Source organism: Mesitornis unicolor, unplaced genomic scaffold (assembly GCF_000695765.1).
Source record: "Mesitornis unicolor isolate BGI_N332 unplaced genomic scaffold, ASM69576v1 scaffold28378, whole genome shotgun sequence".
Classification (NCBI taxonomy): Eukaryota; Metazoa; Chordata; class Aves; order Mesitornithiformes; family Mesitornithidae; genus Mesitornis; species Mesitornis unicolor.
In genome coordinates, this window is record NW_010202984.1 from 48225 (window position 1) to 67589 (window position 19365).

General features: G+C 38.8%; 1 protein-coding gene across 1 annotated transcript in view; it reads right to left on the bottom strand.

Moving 5' to 3' along the window:
- The window catches only part of SEC14L1 (SEC14-like 1 (S. cerevisiae)), a 40684-nt gene extending 22502 nt beyond the window's left edge, over positions 1–18182 (bottom strand). The window contains exon 1 of the mRNA XM_010190575.1: positions 18120–18182. Within this exon, the coding sequence (XP_010188877.1) occupies positions 18120–18182 (63 nt within the window). The remainder of the gene's footprint in view (positions 1–18119) is intronic.
- Between the last annotated feature and the right edge of the window lie 1183 nt (positions 18183–19365).

Here is a 19365-nt window from a genome sequence, read left to right on the forward strand (position 1 = left end):
GTACTAATCTGGAAGTGCATACCAACATTCACCATCGTTTCCTATCCACTTGGAGTAGGTGGAATTTCTGAATTATTCATAATCACACAAGAAACAAGAAGGGCCACTCAAGCAGGATGCTGGCATGCCAGCAGCTTGATTATTCCTGCCCATCACTGTATCCCTTTCTTCCCCCTGCATTAGAGCACACTGTAGATCAATAAGAACAACACTGGGAGGCCAACCAAGAGGTTTCAAATTCTTGGCAGCTGCATTTGAAAAGAAACATTTCTAGATTAACTGTTACAAGTCAGCAAATACCTTCTCATCCCCCATATACTGCTGTTCATAGCTTTTTACTATTCTCTTTATAATACGTACATGTTTAAAAATCATTATACTTCTACGAAGAAGTGTGTATCTCAGTGCCAGTCTGTTTCATAGATGTTAGTTCACATGTTAGTAACCAGCTCAGGGACGTGTGTGGAAGAAAGCAGATGGTTACAGCGGATGTACCACAAAAAGCTCTAAGAAGTTTCTGGTAAGATACCAGTACCAGGAAGGGGGAAGGTGAACTGGACTGCAGCTTGCAAAAGAAAAACCATCTCTAATATACAGGTACTCAGCTCTTCGGAAAGGCGCATATCAGTGAAGGCATGGAAGGATGACCAGTCCTCACAAAGGAGACCTTCACTGCTAAAGCCAAATCCCTACCACTATGCAAGCAGCACAGTTCAACTTCGCTTTTTGGCAATGAACTTCCCCCATCAGCATGGCTCTCCACAGCAGCCCATGTTCAAAGTAGGCTTAAGTGGTTTTCTCTCCACTGTGTCTTCACTTCATTAAATGTTCTCATTTACAAAGAGAGAAGTTATTTTCTTATTGCTGGGAAACAAAGGCTGCTTGGCAGTGACTCAGTACTAAGAACTTGTGCTCTCTCTCTGGAAAGACCAAGGCAGCTTTAGTTACACAAAATTACAAATGGGGCTTATGGGGACTACAGACTACCCACCCAGCATGAGAGGCAGGTTCAGACCTATGAACGAATAGCTGTATATCATCTGAAAGACAAAAATCTCCTATATGCACATTTCTAGTCCTTGACAAATACCAGGTAGTTTAATCAACCTTATTTTTTCACTTGTTTGCAAATCTTGGCCCAGTCTGTGCCATCAGTACAACGAGTCAGACTTACGAAGTACTGGGATGATAACCTACTGCACATTTGGTATTTGTAAAAGTGGATACTAGATGCAAGAGACTGTCCCCACTACTTTTCTTAAAAAAACTATTTTAAAAGGGAAAAAAAAAAATCAGTGTAAGCCTTCCCTGCAACTTCTACTAAAAAAGTATTTTAAAAAAATCAAATGAGAAAAAAACACGCTCCTTCAAAGCTTTTCCAGCAAGATTCACCAATGGTTAACCTGCTGGCTATCACAGCAAGATCAAACAAAATGTTTGCATAACAATTTACCACTGAACTGGATTTGAGCAATGAGAAAGTACATCAGGAAATACCTTGTGTGGAAGCCCTTTGTCTGAATTAAAAATTATAATCCTTCAACTGAACGAGAGCTGCTTCAAAAGATTTTGAGCATCAAGACAAATTAAGCAGGCAGCAAGCATCCATTAAAGAAGAAGGCTGTGCATTCCATCTTGTTTTGTTAAAAAAAGAAACCAAATCCCAACGTCCCACATTTCAAAATACCATCATTTTAATACATTATTTTTGGAACAGGAAAAGCTCTTCTACTCCGAAGAGCAGAATTTCACTGAAGATAGGAAAATCCAGCCTTTACAAAGGGAGCTGTGCTTGAGAAGGGTGTGAACAGCAGAGAAGAGCTGGCAGAACACTCAATGACAGCCGTGCAGATGGCTCCAAGCGGACAGCTGCACCGGGTGGTGGGATGGATTCCAGTGCATCTCCTAAAACAAGAACTCACTGCCGTTCACCTGGCAAATCTGAGTAGCCCCTTGCCCTAATCCACAGGCAAAAGGTTGCACAACTCTCCTCTTCCTCCATCACGCTTTGCCACACTGGCAACTGCATCCTGGCCATGTTCTCCTTTGTCCTTCTTCTGTCCATCCTCCGTTACAATCCAAAAGCATTTTACCCTGTTGTGGCACACGTCACTCAGGAATTGGGTATACTGTCTTCACCTTCTGTTTCTTAGTACAAGAGGAAATTTGGCCTCTTAAATGTTAATCATGACTATTAAATATATCCAAGGTAAAATAAAAAACACTTCTATAAGCTACACAGAAAAATCAATAGGACAAGTCAATATCCATAAGACAAGCATTCTGCTTCATTTTAGAGGCTAAAAAGTTCTTGTTTACTACACAAACATACAAAGTGTTACTGACCTAGGACTTCCTGATTAAATTATTATTAGCATGTTTAGAGTATAAGCTTACAGCACCGGGAGCAAAGAGTGTCTGCACTGCTCACATACAGTCTCCCAAAAGCAGAGCATTCCCAAGATGGCCCAACTGCTTTTACTTTGCAGAAAAACACCCCAGCTTTAAACTTTCACAACAGTGGAGTTCGCCTAAAATTTTCATAAAGGGGGCTGTTAAAGTTTTATATAATTATGCATCAAATCCTTGACATACAGTGGCTTTTTAGTTTGAGATTCTGTGGGGTTTCAGGAGGGCTTGTTTTTTAAATATAGACCACACAAATACACACTATTATACAAATTATGAGACAAGTACTAACAAGAATCTACTCTGCACAGATTCTATTCATTAACTCTAATTGAAGGTTAATTAATTTCTCAAACAGTGAGAGAAGCAAGCTTGACAAACAACCTCAGATATTCTCCAATGTGATGAACAGAACTTTTAGGTGAAGTATCTGGGGAAAAAAAAATCATCAGTTTTTCAAGAACTTATAGCAGCATGATATTCGGATTCTTATAATGCTGTATTTATGGCACTGCATTGAACTGGTGCTCAAATTTATAGCCCGAGTCTGTGTCTCTTGTATTCAGATGATCAAGGACCCAACTAATTCAAGAGTAACACACTGATTCAGTCATGACCATATAGACATTGGACCCTGCACAGGTCTCAAAGTGTTCCCTGCACTTCTAACACCCCCAGGTGTTTAACAACCTATGCACTAAGCAGCTTGTACAACCCTACAAGCACTGAAGATCGCTACAGAAACCATTTCATTATGAGAGCATGAAGCGCAAAGATGATGTGCTGTTTACAGTATCCTTGTCTCTAGAAAAGCATTTGGACCCAGTCACACCAGAAAATTGAGCTTTCTCAGTTCAACTTTCCTTTTGTGGAATGGAAATTAAATTCCTGAGAAATTCTCCAGGAAACCAGGAACTGAGGGAAATTAAACCAACTATGAGCAGAGCTAGACAGGAAAATATTTCTTTCACTGGAATTTAAGCCATTAAACACTGACAGCTCCTCTGTCACGCAGGAGTTTTCTGCATAGAAGAAAGTTTTTATTAGGTGTACAGAAGAGTATAATCCCCACTTCCATTTGTTTAAAGGGGTCCTCTTGATTTAACCAGTCAGACCCTACACTGCTATGAATGACCCACTTATACTCTGCAAATGTCCACACAGAAAGAGGGAAGATGAGATTTATTCCAATACATTTAAATTCATCCCTTAGCTTAACTATATAAAATCTTAGGTTTCAATACTTTGTATGACAGGACTGTTCTGTCTATTTTTATATTTAGCTGTATTAGAAGCCCATGGTACTTTAAAGCTAAGTATCCGGTTATGTTTCTTGCACATTTCAAATGTACCCTACATGGTATGAACAGAGCTAATAAAAATCTGGTGGATGTCACCACAGAATAAACAATACATATTTGTTCTACCAAACAGGTTAACAGGCCTGCCACATGCAGAACAGGTACAGCAAATTACTGCTGAAATCCTAGAAACACGGCAAGAAGCTTCTGACCTTCACAGGCATTCTGCAAATTCCTGAAACAGAAGGCATCCGAAAGCAATGAGGACATTGGCCATGACATTACAAAATAACTCAGTATACAAACTAAACTCAAATGCAATGGCTACTTCACAAGGTTGATGAAGAGCTTTGATTCAAAAAATTAAAGATCTCCATGGATTCAGGAAGCAGCACAGAAACTATTTCTGTGCTTTAGCCCAAATAAGTTACTGTAGCTGAGACCATAAAAATTTAGAGACAATTTTTTTGTTTGCTTCTGGATCACCATCACTGCAAACAGCACTTGCCCCCAGCCACCCAAAACATGCACAGGATGTACTGAGTGGAAGCAAAACAACTTTTTGGAATGGAGACCCTGTGGCTTTTGAGAAGGAACAAAGCTCTATTACCCATAACAGGAATATCAACGCTTATCTCCACGCAGGTCTGTAGAGACAGTCCAGGCTACTTCACACCTACTTAATCTCTTTGAGTCTTCTGCGGTGTAAAAGGAACAGTTTCATGTTAAATTCCAGGCATCACAATAGTTTATACGTACTGCCAACCACAAAAATCGTGAACCACCACGGAAATGGTATTTATTAGAAGTGAAACTGTAGGCTCAGTAGCTTGCACTTCAGAGTGCTGCTGTACAACGCATCACATACCACCCTGGGTTTCTGACAACAGGACCTTTCATGTGTTAATACTGCTACAAAGCACCTTCAAGTGAATGTAATAGCACTGACACACAAATATTGGCATTTCTGTTCATCTCTTCAGTTCAGGCAGCATTTCCATGGTTACAGTGTTGATCACTATTGGCTTTAAGCACATTCCAATTATAGACCAAATGCATAGCTTGGCATTTTAAACAGCCCTAATAAGTACCCTGCAGGCTAGTTCTTGTAAACCAACTTCGAGTTCCTCTGAGGTGTAACGCACTCGCAAATATGCTATAATGCTGTCTGAATACTTAGCAAGCATAGTCTTCATTGTATCATCCAGGTTGATTGTAAAAGTGATCATACATTTCAAAACTTTGCTACCCATCTTAAAAACAGATTTGTCTTCTTTCCTTTGAGGCCACCATGCAAGGATAGCATCCAGAGTCCTACTAAAGTTAAAAAAACCTTACTGCACAAAACATAATCACATGGACTTTGGGATATTATCTTACCTGACAATCACAGTAAACTGTTTGCAACAAGTACATCTTTAGGTAGCTTTTGCAGAGAATATTCTGGAGAAATTCATGCTAAGTATACATGGACTAGATAAGATTATTCATATTAGTATAATTTTCATTAACAGTATTTAGAACTAATTCTCTTCTACTGCTATTAAACGTTCTAGAAGACATCAAACACAATCCAAGGATATACTTGATAATATATATTCATAAAGCATTTGACAAATTTGAGTTAAACTAAAATAAGCATGGCAGATTTACTTAAGACTGCCCAAAACCAAAAGCAAGGTAGGGAATAAAAAGGGCAAAAAAAACCAGGAGCAAGGAGTTATTGGGGGACAGGAAAGTCTGAAGCAAACTTCCTCTCTATTGGAGCATAAACGTGTGGGCTACAGAGCTAGTGAATCTCAGCTTCAGCACCCAGTGTTTACAAGCATGAATAAAGTTACTTTAACATTTTAATATTTCATTAAAATAATTTAGTCCTCATAAATAAAGCAGGAGATTCAAAACAAGCTATGAAGCAATCTCCCAGATAAGTGGAATTTTACTGGTAATTCACTGTCGAGTTACACAACTGTGTTAACCAACTTACCCAAGCAAGCAAAGAGTCTCTGCCTTCCTGCACCGGAAGAAATGGCCACAGAAACCGCTATTCTCACGAGGGACGTGACCGGTCAAGACACCCACATAGGCCCTTCCTATACTTATCACTACTTTATCCCCCTTCACGTACCCTTCCTGCATCCATACTACCCAACAGCTGGGCATTTTCATTTCAGAAAAGTGGTTACAGAGAAGCTTTACCAGCAAAATCATAGTGGCCTCACTGCTGCACCCAGCTGCATGTAGTGACACTGGAAGAAGACTGGCTCTTAACCACCTAAGAGCTATTTTGCTACATGAAGAGACACAATCTTCTTTCAGATAACAACTAAGCTCTTCACTGATTTAAAGCAACTTTATTCAAACTTTTGGTGGTAAAAGGTAAACTGATTCTACAGGCAAAAATGTTTGGAGATAAGGAATCTGACCTGAAGACAAGGGCTAACATTCCATCTTTTATCTGTAGAAGATGATCTTTAATAACCACAGACAGGCCTCAACAGTACTTTAATTGAAAGAGTGCTTTCTTTAAAACAGATACAAGTAATTTGTGGTTTGCTTAAATAAATGTGCACAGCTGGAACTGTGTGATACTTAATTATAGTAGGGGAGCCTGAATGTCCATCTCCAGAACAAATGAACTACCAGGGCGGGATTTGAGGAGAAAGAGGATAGCCAGTGTAAGTGTTTCAGAGTTACACCTGTTTGCCTCCCAGACACAAGAGGATCATTGAGTCTCTTCCTTTTTTCAAGAAGCCCAGAGCACCCAAAAGAGCCCAAGGCGTAGTGCCACTCCACTAGAGTGAGCGAGACTAATTTCAGTTGCAGCCTCTGCACAATCTTGAGACATGAACCTCTAAAAGAAGAAGCTAGGATAGAGAAGTTGGGCAAGTACCACTCCTTCCTCAAGAAAAAAAAATTAAGGACAGAAAACCCAAACATGCTGAATGTAAATAAGATAATTTCAGCCTTCCTTTCCTTTGGAGTAAGCTGGGAAAGCTCTCAAGTTAGGCTAGCTTGTGACTGGGAGACCAGTATCAAATTGCCGGTTAGAAAAAAAAAAGCAACTGGTATTGCTCTGGTCTAGGTTGAAGGCGGAACATCAACGACAGACTTCACAGCCATGATACTCTAAGCTGCTCTTCAGTACATATAGACTTCATCTGATTTAGCAAGTGCAACAGCCGTATCAGACTGACTTGCAATTTCCCTTTAACTTCTTTGTATTAAATGCATGTGCAAAACTATTCTACAGAGAAAATAAGTATTGGTTCTGCCTGTGCTCCAAGCAAGACAGATGGAAATCAGTTCTGGCCCAGAAGCCACGTAGCTCAGAGCACACCACTTCCTTTGACAGAATGTGTCCTGCAATTAGAGTCAACTTCAGTAATTTCTAGGATAGGAAACTTGGCTTCTGACCCCAATTGCACAGGACACGACTGCTTTGGCTCAAGGTTAAAGTACTATGGAGAAGAGGTTGACCTCCAAAAGAGCATCACAGCAAAGGCTGGCAACAGGCCAGTGAAAGCTTAAATGCTTGGAGACCGACATGTGATTACTGGGGAATGTGAGCTATTCTCAAGCACTTCCTATTTCTCTGCAACAACTGCAATACATAAACTTTTACAAAACACAGGAACATATCTTTCTTTGAAAATTTTAAGATACACACATCAAAATGACTGTAAACCATTAAGCTTGTCTTACCACCGCTTGTAAATAACCATTACTTTTCTTACAGCAGCTGAACAATGACAACTATATTCTGTATTGCTAACAGGCATCTCACAAATGCACAAGGTACTGTCACACTGAAAGCAGAATTTGGTACTTAGCTTCCCCATTCCTTTCCAGTTAAAATTGCATGTCTGGTTCCTCTGCAGTCAGTTTTACTTTAAAATTCAGCTGCAATCTTACTGTGTCCACTGAGGATCTATTTTTGGAACAGTCAAATATTCCTTACTGCTCTACTGCTTCTTGTTTAAGTCTCACTTTTCTGAGTTCTGCAATTGGCATTCATCACTTTTTTGGTCTTAGAATCACAGACACTTTCAATAAGCAGGTCTGTTAAAACACAGTTAACATCTGGAATATGTTAGGGTATTTTAAATAAAATTATTACTGTGTAGACAAAATCTAATTTAGGAGTGGGGAAGGAAAGGATGACTACAGCATTGCTACAGTAAAGGCTCAGAATTCCTCATTAAAGCATTGTCTGAAAGGTTAGACTTGTACTACCACAAAGAACAAAGTCTCCTGATCCCCCTCCAGATCATACCCCACACAGCATGAAGGTTCAGTGAAACAGGTTTGACTTCATTGTCTCAAACTGCACCCACCAGTTTTTAATTTGGCCCAGAGGCAACTGGCATCTAAGCACTGCATGAGTGATTTCACTAGCAAGAGTATAATCATCGCAGCAAAGAAAGCTTTGCCAAAAGGGCAGTAATTCAAGGTAAGTAGCATGGCTCAACTGTAAAGGTCTCAGTTTGGCTTTTGGACCAGCAAAGTATCAGCTTCCAGGCAGAAAGCAGCAGTACTCTATTAAGCAAATCAATTAAAATGTATAAAGTATATAAATTAAATCTTGACCATACACTACTGTCAGTGGCATGTCGTCAAAATGCAGCATGATAGGGCCTGGGGCCTGCAGCCAATTTACCTCTTGAGCTAGGAAGTTAAATGTAACATTAAAAAAATCATAAACATAAATACATGATGGACCCAGAGACCCTCAAAAATGTTAGAAACTAATGATGGAAGGTCAACATTACAGGACAACAGTGGTTCCTCAGATGGCATCATAAACTAATAAGCAGACTAAGACACTTCACCATGAAAAAGAATACTTTCAAAACTGAGGGAGGTATCTAACAGATCTAACAGGGCAAGCAGCACAAAGAATGTCAGTTGGGTTTTACTGCCTCTTCAACACAAGGAGCAGGTGGCGTGACGCCGAGCGAGCAGGAGCCAGGCTTTAGATAAAGGATACAGCTCTTGACAGAGCATGTCATGAAGCACAAATGCCTGCTGGAGGGTGTCACGACAGAGTTCACTTGGCTCCAGAAAGGAATTGGGCAGGCACAGAAAAGAAAGCACATGCAGTACTGTTAGAGACCACGGGCACATTGTGGGCCAGAAGGGCTGTCAAGACACATTGCTGTAGGATCAAAGAGTATCCTGAGAGAGTGCTACCATATGCTTATCTCATTCTTGTCCTCTTCCCTAGAGGCAGATACTGCCCTTGGCCACCGCCCGATATGTAGCACCCTAGTTAGATAGGCCTTATGGTGCAATTCAGTCCTGTGGTTCTCATTAGGAGACTAAACACAAATTTCTCCTCTCATCCAAATACATCATTAAAATATCAATAACCAGGTAATACCACTGCTAGATGCATCATTGGCATGTTCAGGTGGTATGACTTCTGCACCCCTGAATCTGCTCCCCAAAAAAATACAAACACAAATATACCACCAAGATATTCAAAAGACAGGCCAATTAAAAAGCAACGATCAAGACTCCTCTGATTCTTTTCGAAAAAGCAATTAAAATAATAGATTACAGACTATCAGTTCTGTGTTCTTTAGCCTCCTTTACAGCAACGAAAGGCAGACAAACGAAAGCAAGATTCGGTTTAGTTGGCACAGAACAAAACAAGTTCAAGGGAAATTGCTTTAAATCCTGTTCATTACAACATCAGTGGCTGCACCATGCAGGCCATGAAACACTTCAATAGAAATAAGTAATTTCATAGAGCTATGAATTCAGTAATGAAGAATTTATCCACAGGCCAATGAATTGCACAGCAAAGAGTTTTGCAAATTAAGCAGTATAATACACACACTGAATGAAATAGCCAGAAAAATGTTCTCTGGAAAGGATTCCGCTGACTGATGATGTTCCTGAACTGGGCTTAATGTCTATGGCATTCACATTTTACACTAAATGAAGAGACACAATGCACTCGAGAAAGGAAGTGCTCTCATTAGGAAACTAACTGCTCCCCTTCTGTTGTGGCATAAACAAATATAAATGACACACTGCCATCCTGACTATCACCAGAGAAATATTCAATTTCACTAAATGAGACCTATTATTATCAAAGCAATATGATATATTACAGCAGCAGTGGGCAAGGCAGAAAGTTAGTCACAGAGAGGTTAACGGGTTTGCAATGTAGTTTTCAACTGTTACACTGATTGATTTGCATATATTCCAAAAACATCTATACTTAAGTTTTGAGAATATTAAACATCAGAATGAGAACAGTTGTCATTATCTCTAACAAGTAATCCAAAACATACATAACCCTACAGATTTAGATATTTAACTTCATAAATCTGAGCACGATGAAGTCTTGAAATGCTAATTTGAGAACCCAAACATATGTAATTAAGAATTAAATAAGTTTAAATAAAAAATACTTTTTAATACAAAAGAGTAGCTTCTCTTTGCTCCCTCCCACGATCCCTCTGCTGTCACCAGAGTTAAAGCTCTTAGGTTCCGACCTAACTTTTAAAATTTACTGATATATTGTCCCCAAACCTTATTATCATAAAGTAAAAACCAAGAGGAATCCAAGACAGAAAACCTTTAAATCTGAAGTTTCATACATGAATAACAAAGCAAGAAAGCCAAGCAGTCAGCTCACACGCTACCCCATTAGAGCATACAAAATATCTTTTTTTAATATATTCATTTTTCTAAGGTAAGGACAGATTCTCCTTTATGCCACAGCAACTCTCAGAATCCACAACTCCAAGCCATTAAGCACAATTTGCAAACACTTTGCACTGCTAAAGAATACCAAGCCTGAAGACTGCTGAGTCAAGTTTCTAATGGTCCCTTCATTTACTGTTACAGCAATGGGTTTCTGCATTTTTCTAACTGCAGATCCCCAATTATTTCTCTGCAGAATCACGGGCTCCCACAGTCTGTACTGGACAAATGCCCTTCCGACTCTTCTCATGGGCAGGGGCCACCAGGTCACTAACAGCATAGGGTGGATGAGCACCTGCCCCTCATGGGTGGTCATCAGCCTGAAGTAAGCCAGAGGAGGAAATCAGGCTGACAAAGTATTTCTTTCCCTTTTTTTCCCCCCCAAGACAGATTTTGGCCAGCCTGTCTTTCTGAACTGGCTTGCTGATGAACCTGTCTTTGCAAGAATGCACCAAGAGCAAGCTGAAACACCAACTTAGATATAATGGGAAACCACATATTTGATTATGCTTCTCTGACCCTTAGAAGAGCAAGTCCATGAACGACAAGCTGAAAAACTCATGGACTGGCTGGAAATCACCATTACTCGAGCAAAAGCAATGCAGAGAAGAGCCAAGACCTTGAGATCTGATCTCAAATTCTGATGGCTCATGACTTGCTTTTACTCTTCTGGCACCGCTGCCCCACACCGCAGTAGAGCTCAGATGATGCCAGCCAGTCCTTTCAACACAGGCCTTCCAGCCACATTGCCACTGCATGAGCTCTTGGCATGACTCTCACCTCGAACGTCACTGATTACAGCTGAAGCAGGCTGCATGCAAATTGACTGTGAGAAAGCTGAATTATTAAATTACCTGTAATAGGCCCTACTTAGCTTTTTACCTGAGCTGTTAACTTGACCCATCTTAACTATATCATAAGTATGAGATAAAAAGAGTTAATAATTCAGCCTAACAGGCTAGCTCTTCATTTAGAATATATCCACAGTAATTATAAACGACACAAAAAATTTGAAGACAAATTCACATGGGAGAAAAGAAAATAGACCATTTAAGACTAACCTGTAATTAATTTTAACTTGAGCTAATTAACAAACTTCCTTGCAAATTCTCAGAAGATTCATTCTATATTCAGAACAACAGTTTTAAGATCACATCGCCACACTCCTTCCGGAAAAGTACTGAATCCAAACTATGCGCAAAGCAAAACCAATCTTGGTTACGAAAATCAGAATGAATACCCCTCAATTCTGTGTTGCAAAATCTGGACTCTGATTCATTGTGCTTTATGGAAAGTCCTCAGGGATTGCTTCCAATCCCTCAGGCTCTCCTTCTGCTCCCTCTTCCATGGTGTGCCTGTTTCCTAAAAGCAGAGCAGCTCAAATATTCAGCTGCAAGGCAGCAGTAGGAGCTCCACGGGAACAGGAAGCACAGATTGCTCAAGCTGGAGGTGCCTGTAACTGGCCATGCCATACGGAAACACCTCATTCTGCATCTGCAGCTGACGTCTCTGATCTCTAAGCAACCTCAGGCTCCTCATTAGACACCTTTTTTAAATTTAAAAAAAAAACAACAAACAAACAAAAAAAACAAACACCTAACACACACCATCCATCTCTCCCATGGGGTTTTGAGGACTTTTTCACATACTTCTTAATGGCAAACCATGAGTTAAATTATGATCATGAAGTTACACCTTTTCCAGATCATAACAGTAATATCATGGGTGTTTAGGACTCTGCAGAATGGGTTAACCACCTCCTTTCTGCCAGGTTACCATGTGTTTAAATTTGAGATTTTTAATTTAAAGGCAACATCACTGGGCTGATCAACAGATCCGAGAGCAGCACTTTGCACCACTCAGATAGAACACCTGCAAAGGGTGAAAAGCTTGGAGCGCTTTCAGAACAAAGCAACAAGAACTGTTTTGATACATATTTTTCTTCTTCTGACGCATTTTTTCAGAGTTTGACAGTAGTGGTGGTTTAGCTTTTAAAGTGTAAAAGACTTCTTAAAAAAACTGACTAAAAGCATTTGGTGAACAAGAGAACTGCAGCTGTCAGCTACAGTCAGGTCATGTGTTTGCCCACAAAAAACAGGAAACAGCCAGCCATGGAAATATCTTAGCACGCTATGAACTAACACACAAATTGCCCAGTAAGCAGGCTGCTAGGTCAATATTTTTCCCTAGTGCTCACATTAACTCTTACGTTTGTTAACCACTGCTCATTCCAAACAGGTGGCCAAAAATTCCTTTTATTCTTACAACGTGTGCTAACACAAGAGGCCTCCACCACAACACAGCAGTTAAACTGCAGACGCTTAATATAAAATAAGAAAGTCCATAGAAGGCACCGTTCCACTGCCGTTTTACCAATGCATTTCCAACAGCAAATAAGCCTGAATTTTCAACAAAGACAGGAAGAAAAGTAGATGAGAGTTTGGGAGCCACACAAACAGAGGGAAAACAGCCGAGCAGCTTCATGAGCAGACACGGGGTTTGCTCCCTTCCCGCAGCTCCAAATGTCCACCACAAACCCTCAAAAAGCTGCACTGCATTGGGGAATAATTACTTCTCTATACCTTTAATGCCTACTTTGTGCTTTCAAAAGCACTTGGAGAACGCCTTCCTTTTTCTCATCGGCCTCTCAGCTCCTCTTCAGAGGATACATGGGATGCATTTTTTCCAAGAAAAGGAAAATAAGACTGAAAGAGAAAAATTGGAGGGATTTACGAGCAGGTGTGGCACTTAACTTGATACAGTTTTGATTGTTTCTTATAAATGACATTTTAATGTAATAACCTTTAGAATGAAAAGATGATATACTGCCTGATCAGGAAACTCATTACAATCTAGATCAAGGGATTCTACTTTGATTTGCCAATCTGAAAAGAACCAGATAATTTTTTTCTAATCTACTCTATCACTGAAGCGTATTTATGCCATCTACAATCTTATTACTTTCCTGTAATTTAAGGATACTTTAGATCATGGAGATTTACCTTAAAGACTGGGGTCTTTTTTTTCAGATCTATAAAACCAAAGAAAGCCAGTCAGGCCGTTGTCAAAAAACAGCAAGTTTGAACTATTAAAATTACAATACAGTCAGAAGGGTGCTACACATTTTATTTATTAGGAAATAAAGACTCATGCTTTAGATATTTTAGATATTCTTCTAGAACAAAGGAAAAACATGAGGGTGGTTTGTTTGGTTTTTTTTAAGTTATTTTGATGAGAATATGCAGCTCGGAAGGAAATAGTTTTCAGCCTGACGGCAGTGCAAGGTTAATTGCTATTTTTATTTTTAAATAAAAAGCAAGTGTGTTCGTTCCACAACTGCAATCTCCTGACATTGATGACTAGTTTACCTAGAGACTCCTCTTAGTTGTCTGGCACTGGTGGAAGCTAACAAATGCCAGGAACTTTAACAAAGTGGAAACATTATTTTAGGTATTCAAAAGACTGCAAAATGCCTTTGAAAGTTTGCCTGCTGTCACAGCTGATTTGAAAATCTTAGTTTTCACAACGCCACAAGTTCTTAAAAACTACATTAATTTGACTAAACGTAAGAGCATAGATTTACAGCACGCTTGCTGTGTTCAGTCACATTATTATTTATATTTATTTCTGAAAGTAAGTCTTTTGTGGCTGTAAATAGGACATTTTCTAAAGAGGCTGAAGATCAATACATTTTCCACTTCCAGAAACAAAACCACTGTTCTGGTCAATGGTTCTATGTTTTGGGATCTTTTTTTTTTTAAAATCTAACTTATTTTCTATTTGCATAAATTCCACCCTTGGAATGTCATAGCAGTTGATTATTCATTATTTAAATTTACTTTGGAAACTGAACTCAAGGGGAATTATCTAATGCATGTCAGACTGAAAATGAGCTGTGAATCTCCGAAGTTAATTTTAGCCTCATGTGTTTTAAGAAAGCTTCAAGATTCAAGTTTTTAACTGCCTTTTAACATTAGGAACTACTTATTCATCAAAGTCCCTATATTAATTTAAATGTAAACCTCTTTAAAGCTAATATAAAAAACTGAAACTATAATCTTTAAAGTTTTATAAAAGCAGCTTCTCAGTTTTTCTCAAATACATTTAACCTTGGTAACTTGACAAGTGAATCTAAGTAAACAGTCATTTTTCCACATTTCAGCTGCTTCCAGCATTACATAAACTTCAACTTGAGCAGGAGGGAAAAACGAGGCAAGATTCTATTCAGTCTAATGAACAGCTGTGCAAGTTGGTTGTTTATTTAAAAAAAAAATATATATATATATACACACACAGAGTTTTCAAGAAGTTGATTATTGCAGACATGCCACAGAGCAGCCAGAAGTCATCGTGTCACCACTGGTAACCATTTGGTAAAACTATATTGCCTATGTTAAGCGAGTCAGACAAAAATGTGATAATTTCTAGACCATAATTCTAGAATCTTAACAAGTTCAGGAGATAATTTAATTAAAAGATTTGCATCCAGTTCTTACTGTTTTCAAAGCGACATAGATACTATCTGGAACCACACAGCTGGCCAGTAAAAGGAAATTTTCAGGGGAAGTAGCTTATATTAAATTTTATGTAGCTTGCCTTTAATAATAAAGCAACAATGCTTCACCAATTCTCTCAGACTTGAGAGATCAGAGGTTGTGCCTTGAAGTAGACTGTCACAAAGATACCTCAGGGTTCAACAGATGATTTTTGGACTTCAGCGGAGAAGCATGTAAGAGAGAATCATTTTCAAGAGTACTTCAACTTAGTAAAAAAAAGAATTCTCACTGCATCTGTTTTAATAGTCTTTTATCATAATTGCCCGCAAAACACTTGTCTTGTCAATCTTGGTTTAGATCAAAGAAGAATTAAACCCAGTTTTTTCTCTTAATATAGCTGCACTCACCCTTCATAGAGAGAGCAAAGCTCCCTCAAAACCCACTAGAGCAGCATGAATGGAATGCTGATTGTACTTTATTCTCCCTCAAGTACCTCTTTGAAACCCAGGAAAGGAAAAGTGGGCAAATAGGAAGTTTGTAGTGTAAATGACCCATTCTGCAAGTGGCATTCACTTGGTTGCTTGTAAAAAATAAGAATTTTATGCTGATTTCTCTATCTGAAAGCTCAATATTAGCTTGACTTAATGAGTTCCAATTTGTAGTTGAAACACATATCATCAGGAAATCTTTACAGTCCACATGGGCTTCATTGACACTGGTGATCTTCATCACTGCTCTAAAGAATTAATTACCTCTTCAGTTCCACAAAACTCTCAGAGGATGAAGGATGATTTTCCAAATAAAAGTTTTAAAATTATTCAGTACCTTCAGACAAAGATGAGATCCCAGGCAACAAGACCCAAGCTAGAAACAGTGATTTTTGTTAGACAACTCGGCATAAAGAACACTGCTGCCACATTGACCAAAAGCTTCTTGCAGAGGCTTTTTACTGACAGCGAAGTGTCTCTGGTGTGTGGGTGTAAACCTCCATCCGAGGACATTTTCCAAAAGGTTGGGTGTATATGAAAGAGAGGGACAGAGAAAAAAACCTCAAACATTAAAAACCATACTGTTAAGTTTTTTTGTTGGGTGCCTTAAATTCAAGCTCAGCAAATGCCAGGATGTGTTCCTCGTTTCAGAAGAGCTGCTGATACAGTTAAAATAACATTATAGCACCTTTTTTATTGAGAATATGCAACATAGTATTTCCACTTTAGCAAGCACAAAATTTGACAGGAATATATTCCTTCCAGAAATACTTCATCAACTTACGCAATCACTATTCAATCAAGGGAAAACAGTAACAAAAAGTGTAAAACTATCATATACTGTTTATATTCTTTAAAAAAACTTGGCACATGAAGGCATTCCTCTGCATACTTCAGAAAATGCTTGAACAGTTTCGACATATCACAACCAGGAATTTTTACAAGCTTTAAAAACCAGTAACAGAAGCAACACGGCAGGAGAGGGATGCTCATCCAGTGATCACATTCTGAACAAGTTCAAGTGACAGCTCACTGCACTAAGATAGACAAAGTAAATACTACGTATTATCACTGATCTAAACTTCTAGTCTCCATAAGTATCCTGTTAAGCTGTTTCTTTTCATAAGCATTCTTCTCCTCTTACTTCACTGTTTTTATCTTTCAACTGTTGTTTTATCCTAGTTGCATATGTAGTATAGCCTCTTTCTTTCCAAAGGAGAAAAGCTTTTATGTAAGAAAAGACTTAATATTTGTAAAGATTATTATTCAAATATTATCCCCACAATACGGAACAGTTTGAGAACTCAAAGATAACATTAATAGCCAGAAGTGTTTCTAATTACACCCAGTAACGCATTGTGAGAAATCCTGGTGTCAGCATTTTGACTCAAAATATCTTTGAAGAAATAACTTAGAATTTTTGCCTTCAATTCAACCACAAGGTAAAGACGACTCAGTTTAGCAAACAGCCAGAGACTTTTGTCCAAGAAACTAATTTTGGATGGCTGATCTAAGAACAAGAACCAGTGTATTTCACTGGGGGCTAGTTAAAGACACAATAAAATTTAAATTGGAAACCGTCTGAAGCCTTGTTGTCAGAGTCTAGTAAGGTCCTAAAATACTTCAAACATTACAGTCAGATTCCTCACCACTCCTGAAAATAACCACTCTCTGCCTTGAAGCACTTGCAAGAGCGAGACCTGCATGTGTAACACTGATGGCAGCTTCAGGAATAAGATAAAAAGAAATTGAAGTATTCCCTGTAGCGTGATCTCATCCCTTTTTGCCCTGTGACTGCGAAGGATCATTTCTGTACGGAACTCTGCACTCAAAATCATGTGATCTGTCCAAATATTTACACTGTTAACATTATTAGAACTGTCCTCTGAAGCCATTAAACACAGTATTTTCCAGCAAGTGAAACAAAACAGTTACTATTGAGATTATTATTTAGTTTTAACTGTTCTTATCAGGTAGAAGCTGACCTGACCGCTCTCCTTAACTGCTCTTTGTAACTCATGAAAGTCACACAGCTGTAGTTTTGGCTGAATATACTTTAAAATTCTAAATAGCTACTTCCTTTCTGTTTTCTAAAAGAAAAAAGGGAGAGAGAGGGAGAGAGAAAGAAGAGGGAACCTAATTAGGACTTTTTTTTTTGTTACTATTTGTAACATTAGCACACAAATCAGCAACCGTGCACCCTAAAGGTTTTTTGTTCATACCTCTGGCTACCCTAGCAGTCTTACCCCTCCCCCCACCCCCAAGTACCAACACTCAGAGAAGGCTTTATCCTCTCATTCAGGCTTATCCTTGCTTTCATGGCTTTCTCTATGCTCTCTAGTCCTGCAAACTCTATGCTGATGAAGATAACAGCCACAACAATCTCTTAATCAACGTAATTGACACTTTCGGCCATGCTAGAATAGATTGCTCCTAGTAATCAACTGGGAACTACATGTCAAGCTTACTTTTGCTCTAATTTTAAAATAGATCTATGAACTGTCTAAGCTAAGGGAGAAAAAGAAAACACTACCTAAAAAAAATAATCTGAGTAGAGAAGAAACCATCAAAACACATAACTTTCATATTTTGCTTATCATTTCAAATTCATATGCTCTACAGTACCTATCAAACAGAGCCCAGTAAGTACTTAGCAACAGAAGGAACTGTTAAGGAAGAAAAATATAGCAAAAATTAATACTTACAGCCATAATTAACTCAAAAGGGTGTTTATACACCCGTACAGGGGATTGATACTTCTGCACCATAGCTGCAGCTAGTAAGATCAACTCAAACCTGAAAAAGAAAATTTTAAAACCATCTGTGAAATGTAGGAAGCCATTTTCCACTTTTTCTTACAATTATTCTGTGTGTGAATTGTGCTAGCAATTCTACAGGAAATCCTTCACAATTCCTTGCCAACTTTTTATTTTTTTCTGGAACATGCAATGGAGCTCTGAAAAGCCATGTATATTTTTGTCAGAAATGATTTATTTCTTCCAAAGACGAGACAAAATTAGCACATTTTCAGTCCAGTTTTAGTAACAAACCTTCAACACACTTTATGACTCTTCCTCAGGATGGTGAGACTTCCTGTGCGGCTGCTGAGAACCAAACACTGACACATACCAGCTGAAGGCAGAAAAGCATTGCCCAGACCCCAGCACAGTAAGTGGGCTGCCTTACTCATAAGTTATTCAGAATTGGAATTGTTTAAAAAAAATAAATTTAAAAAAGATTGAAAAAGACTAAGTGTTTTCAGAAAGAAAGAAAAAAAGGATCACTACAGCACAATAATATAAGGCATTGTTTCATCATTTCCAAACCAAATTTAAGACTTTTGAAAGGGAAACTTAAGAGAAAGCTGGGGAGAAAAACTTAAGAGAAAGTACAAACAATCCAATATAGGGCCAGGAAATAAAACACTAGCAAACCAGTCAGGAGTTACTCCAATGGCTTTGTGTCTGCTTTCCCCAGCAAAGCACTCGACCCAAACTCTCTTGAATTAAATCATATTTATTGAAAAAAATACAGGCAGTAGCACTTGCAGACGAAACCGCGGGCTGCTAGCCAGGCTCGTTTTAGCGAGAAACGGTGTTATAATAACAAGTTAGTTTAACTTTTATTTTTTTAACGTGGTCTCACGTTATCTACAGTGCTTCTGGGGAGCGTTGCCAACTCCAGCCACGGAGCACGGCAGACGGGCAGTGCGGCTCCTCACACACGAGAAGCCGCCAAAGATAAACTCAGAGAGTCACAAGAAAGTTCACCCGACAGCTTCTCCAAGAGGAATTTACTCATGACTACCCTGCATTTTTAAAAAAAAAAACAACAACTTGAATCAGCAAAGAAAGCCACAAACCCTCTCTAATCCTCGGACAAAAAGAGTTACACAACAAAGAAACTCGAGGTTTCCTTTCTCCGCTCCCCGGACAGTGCTGCCTTTGCCCC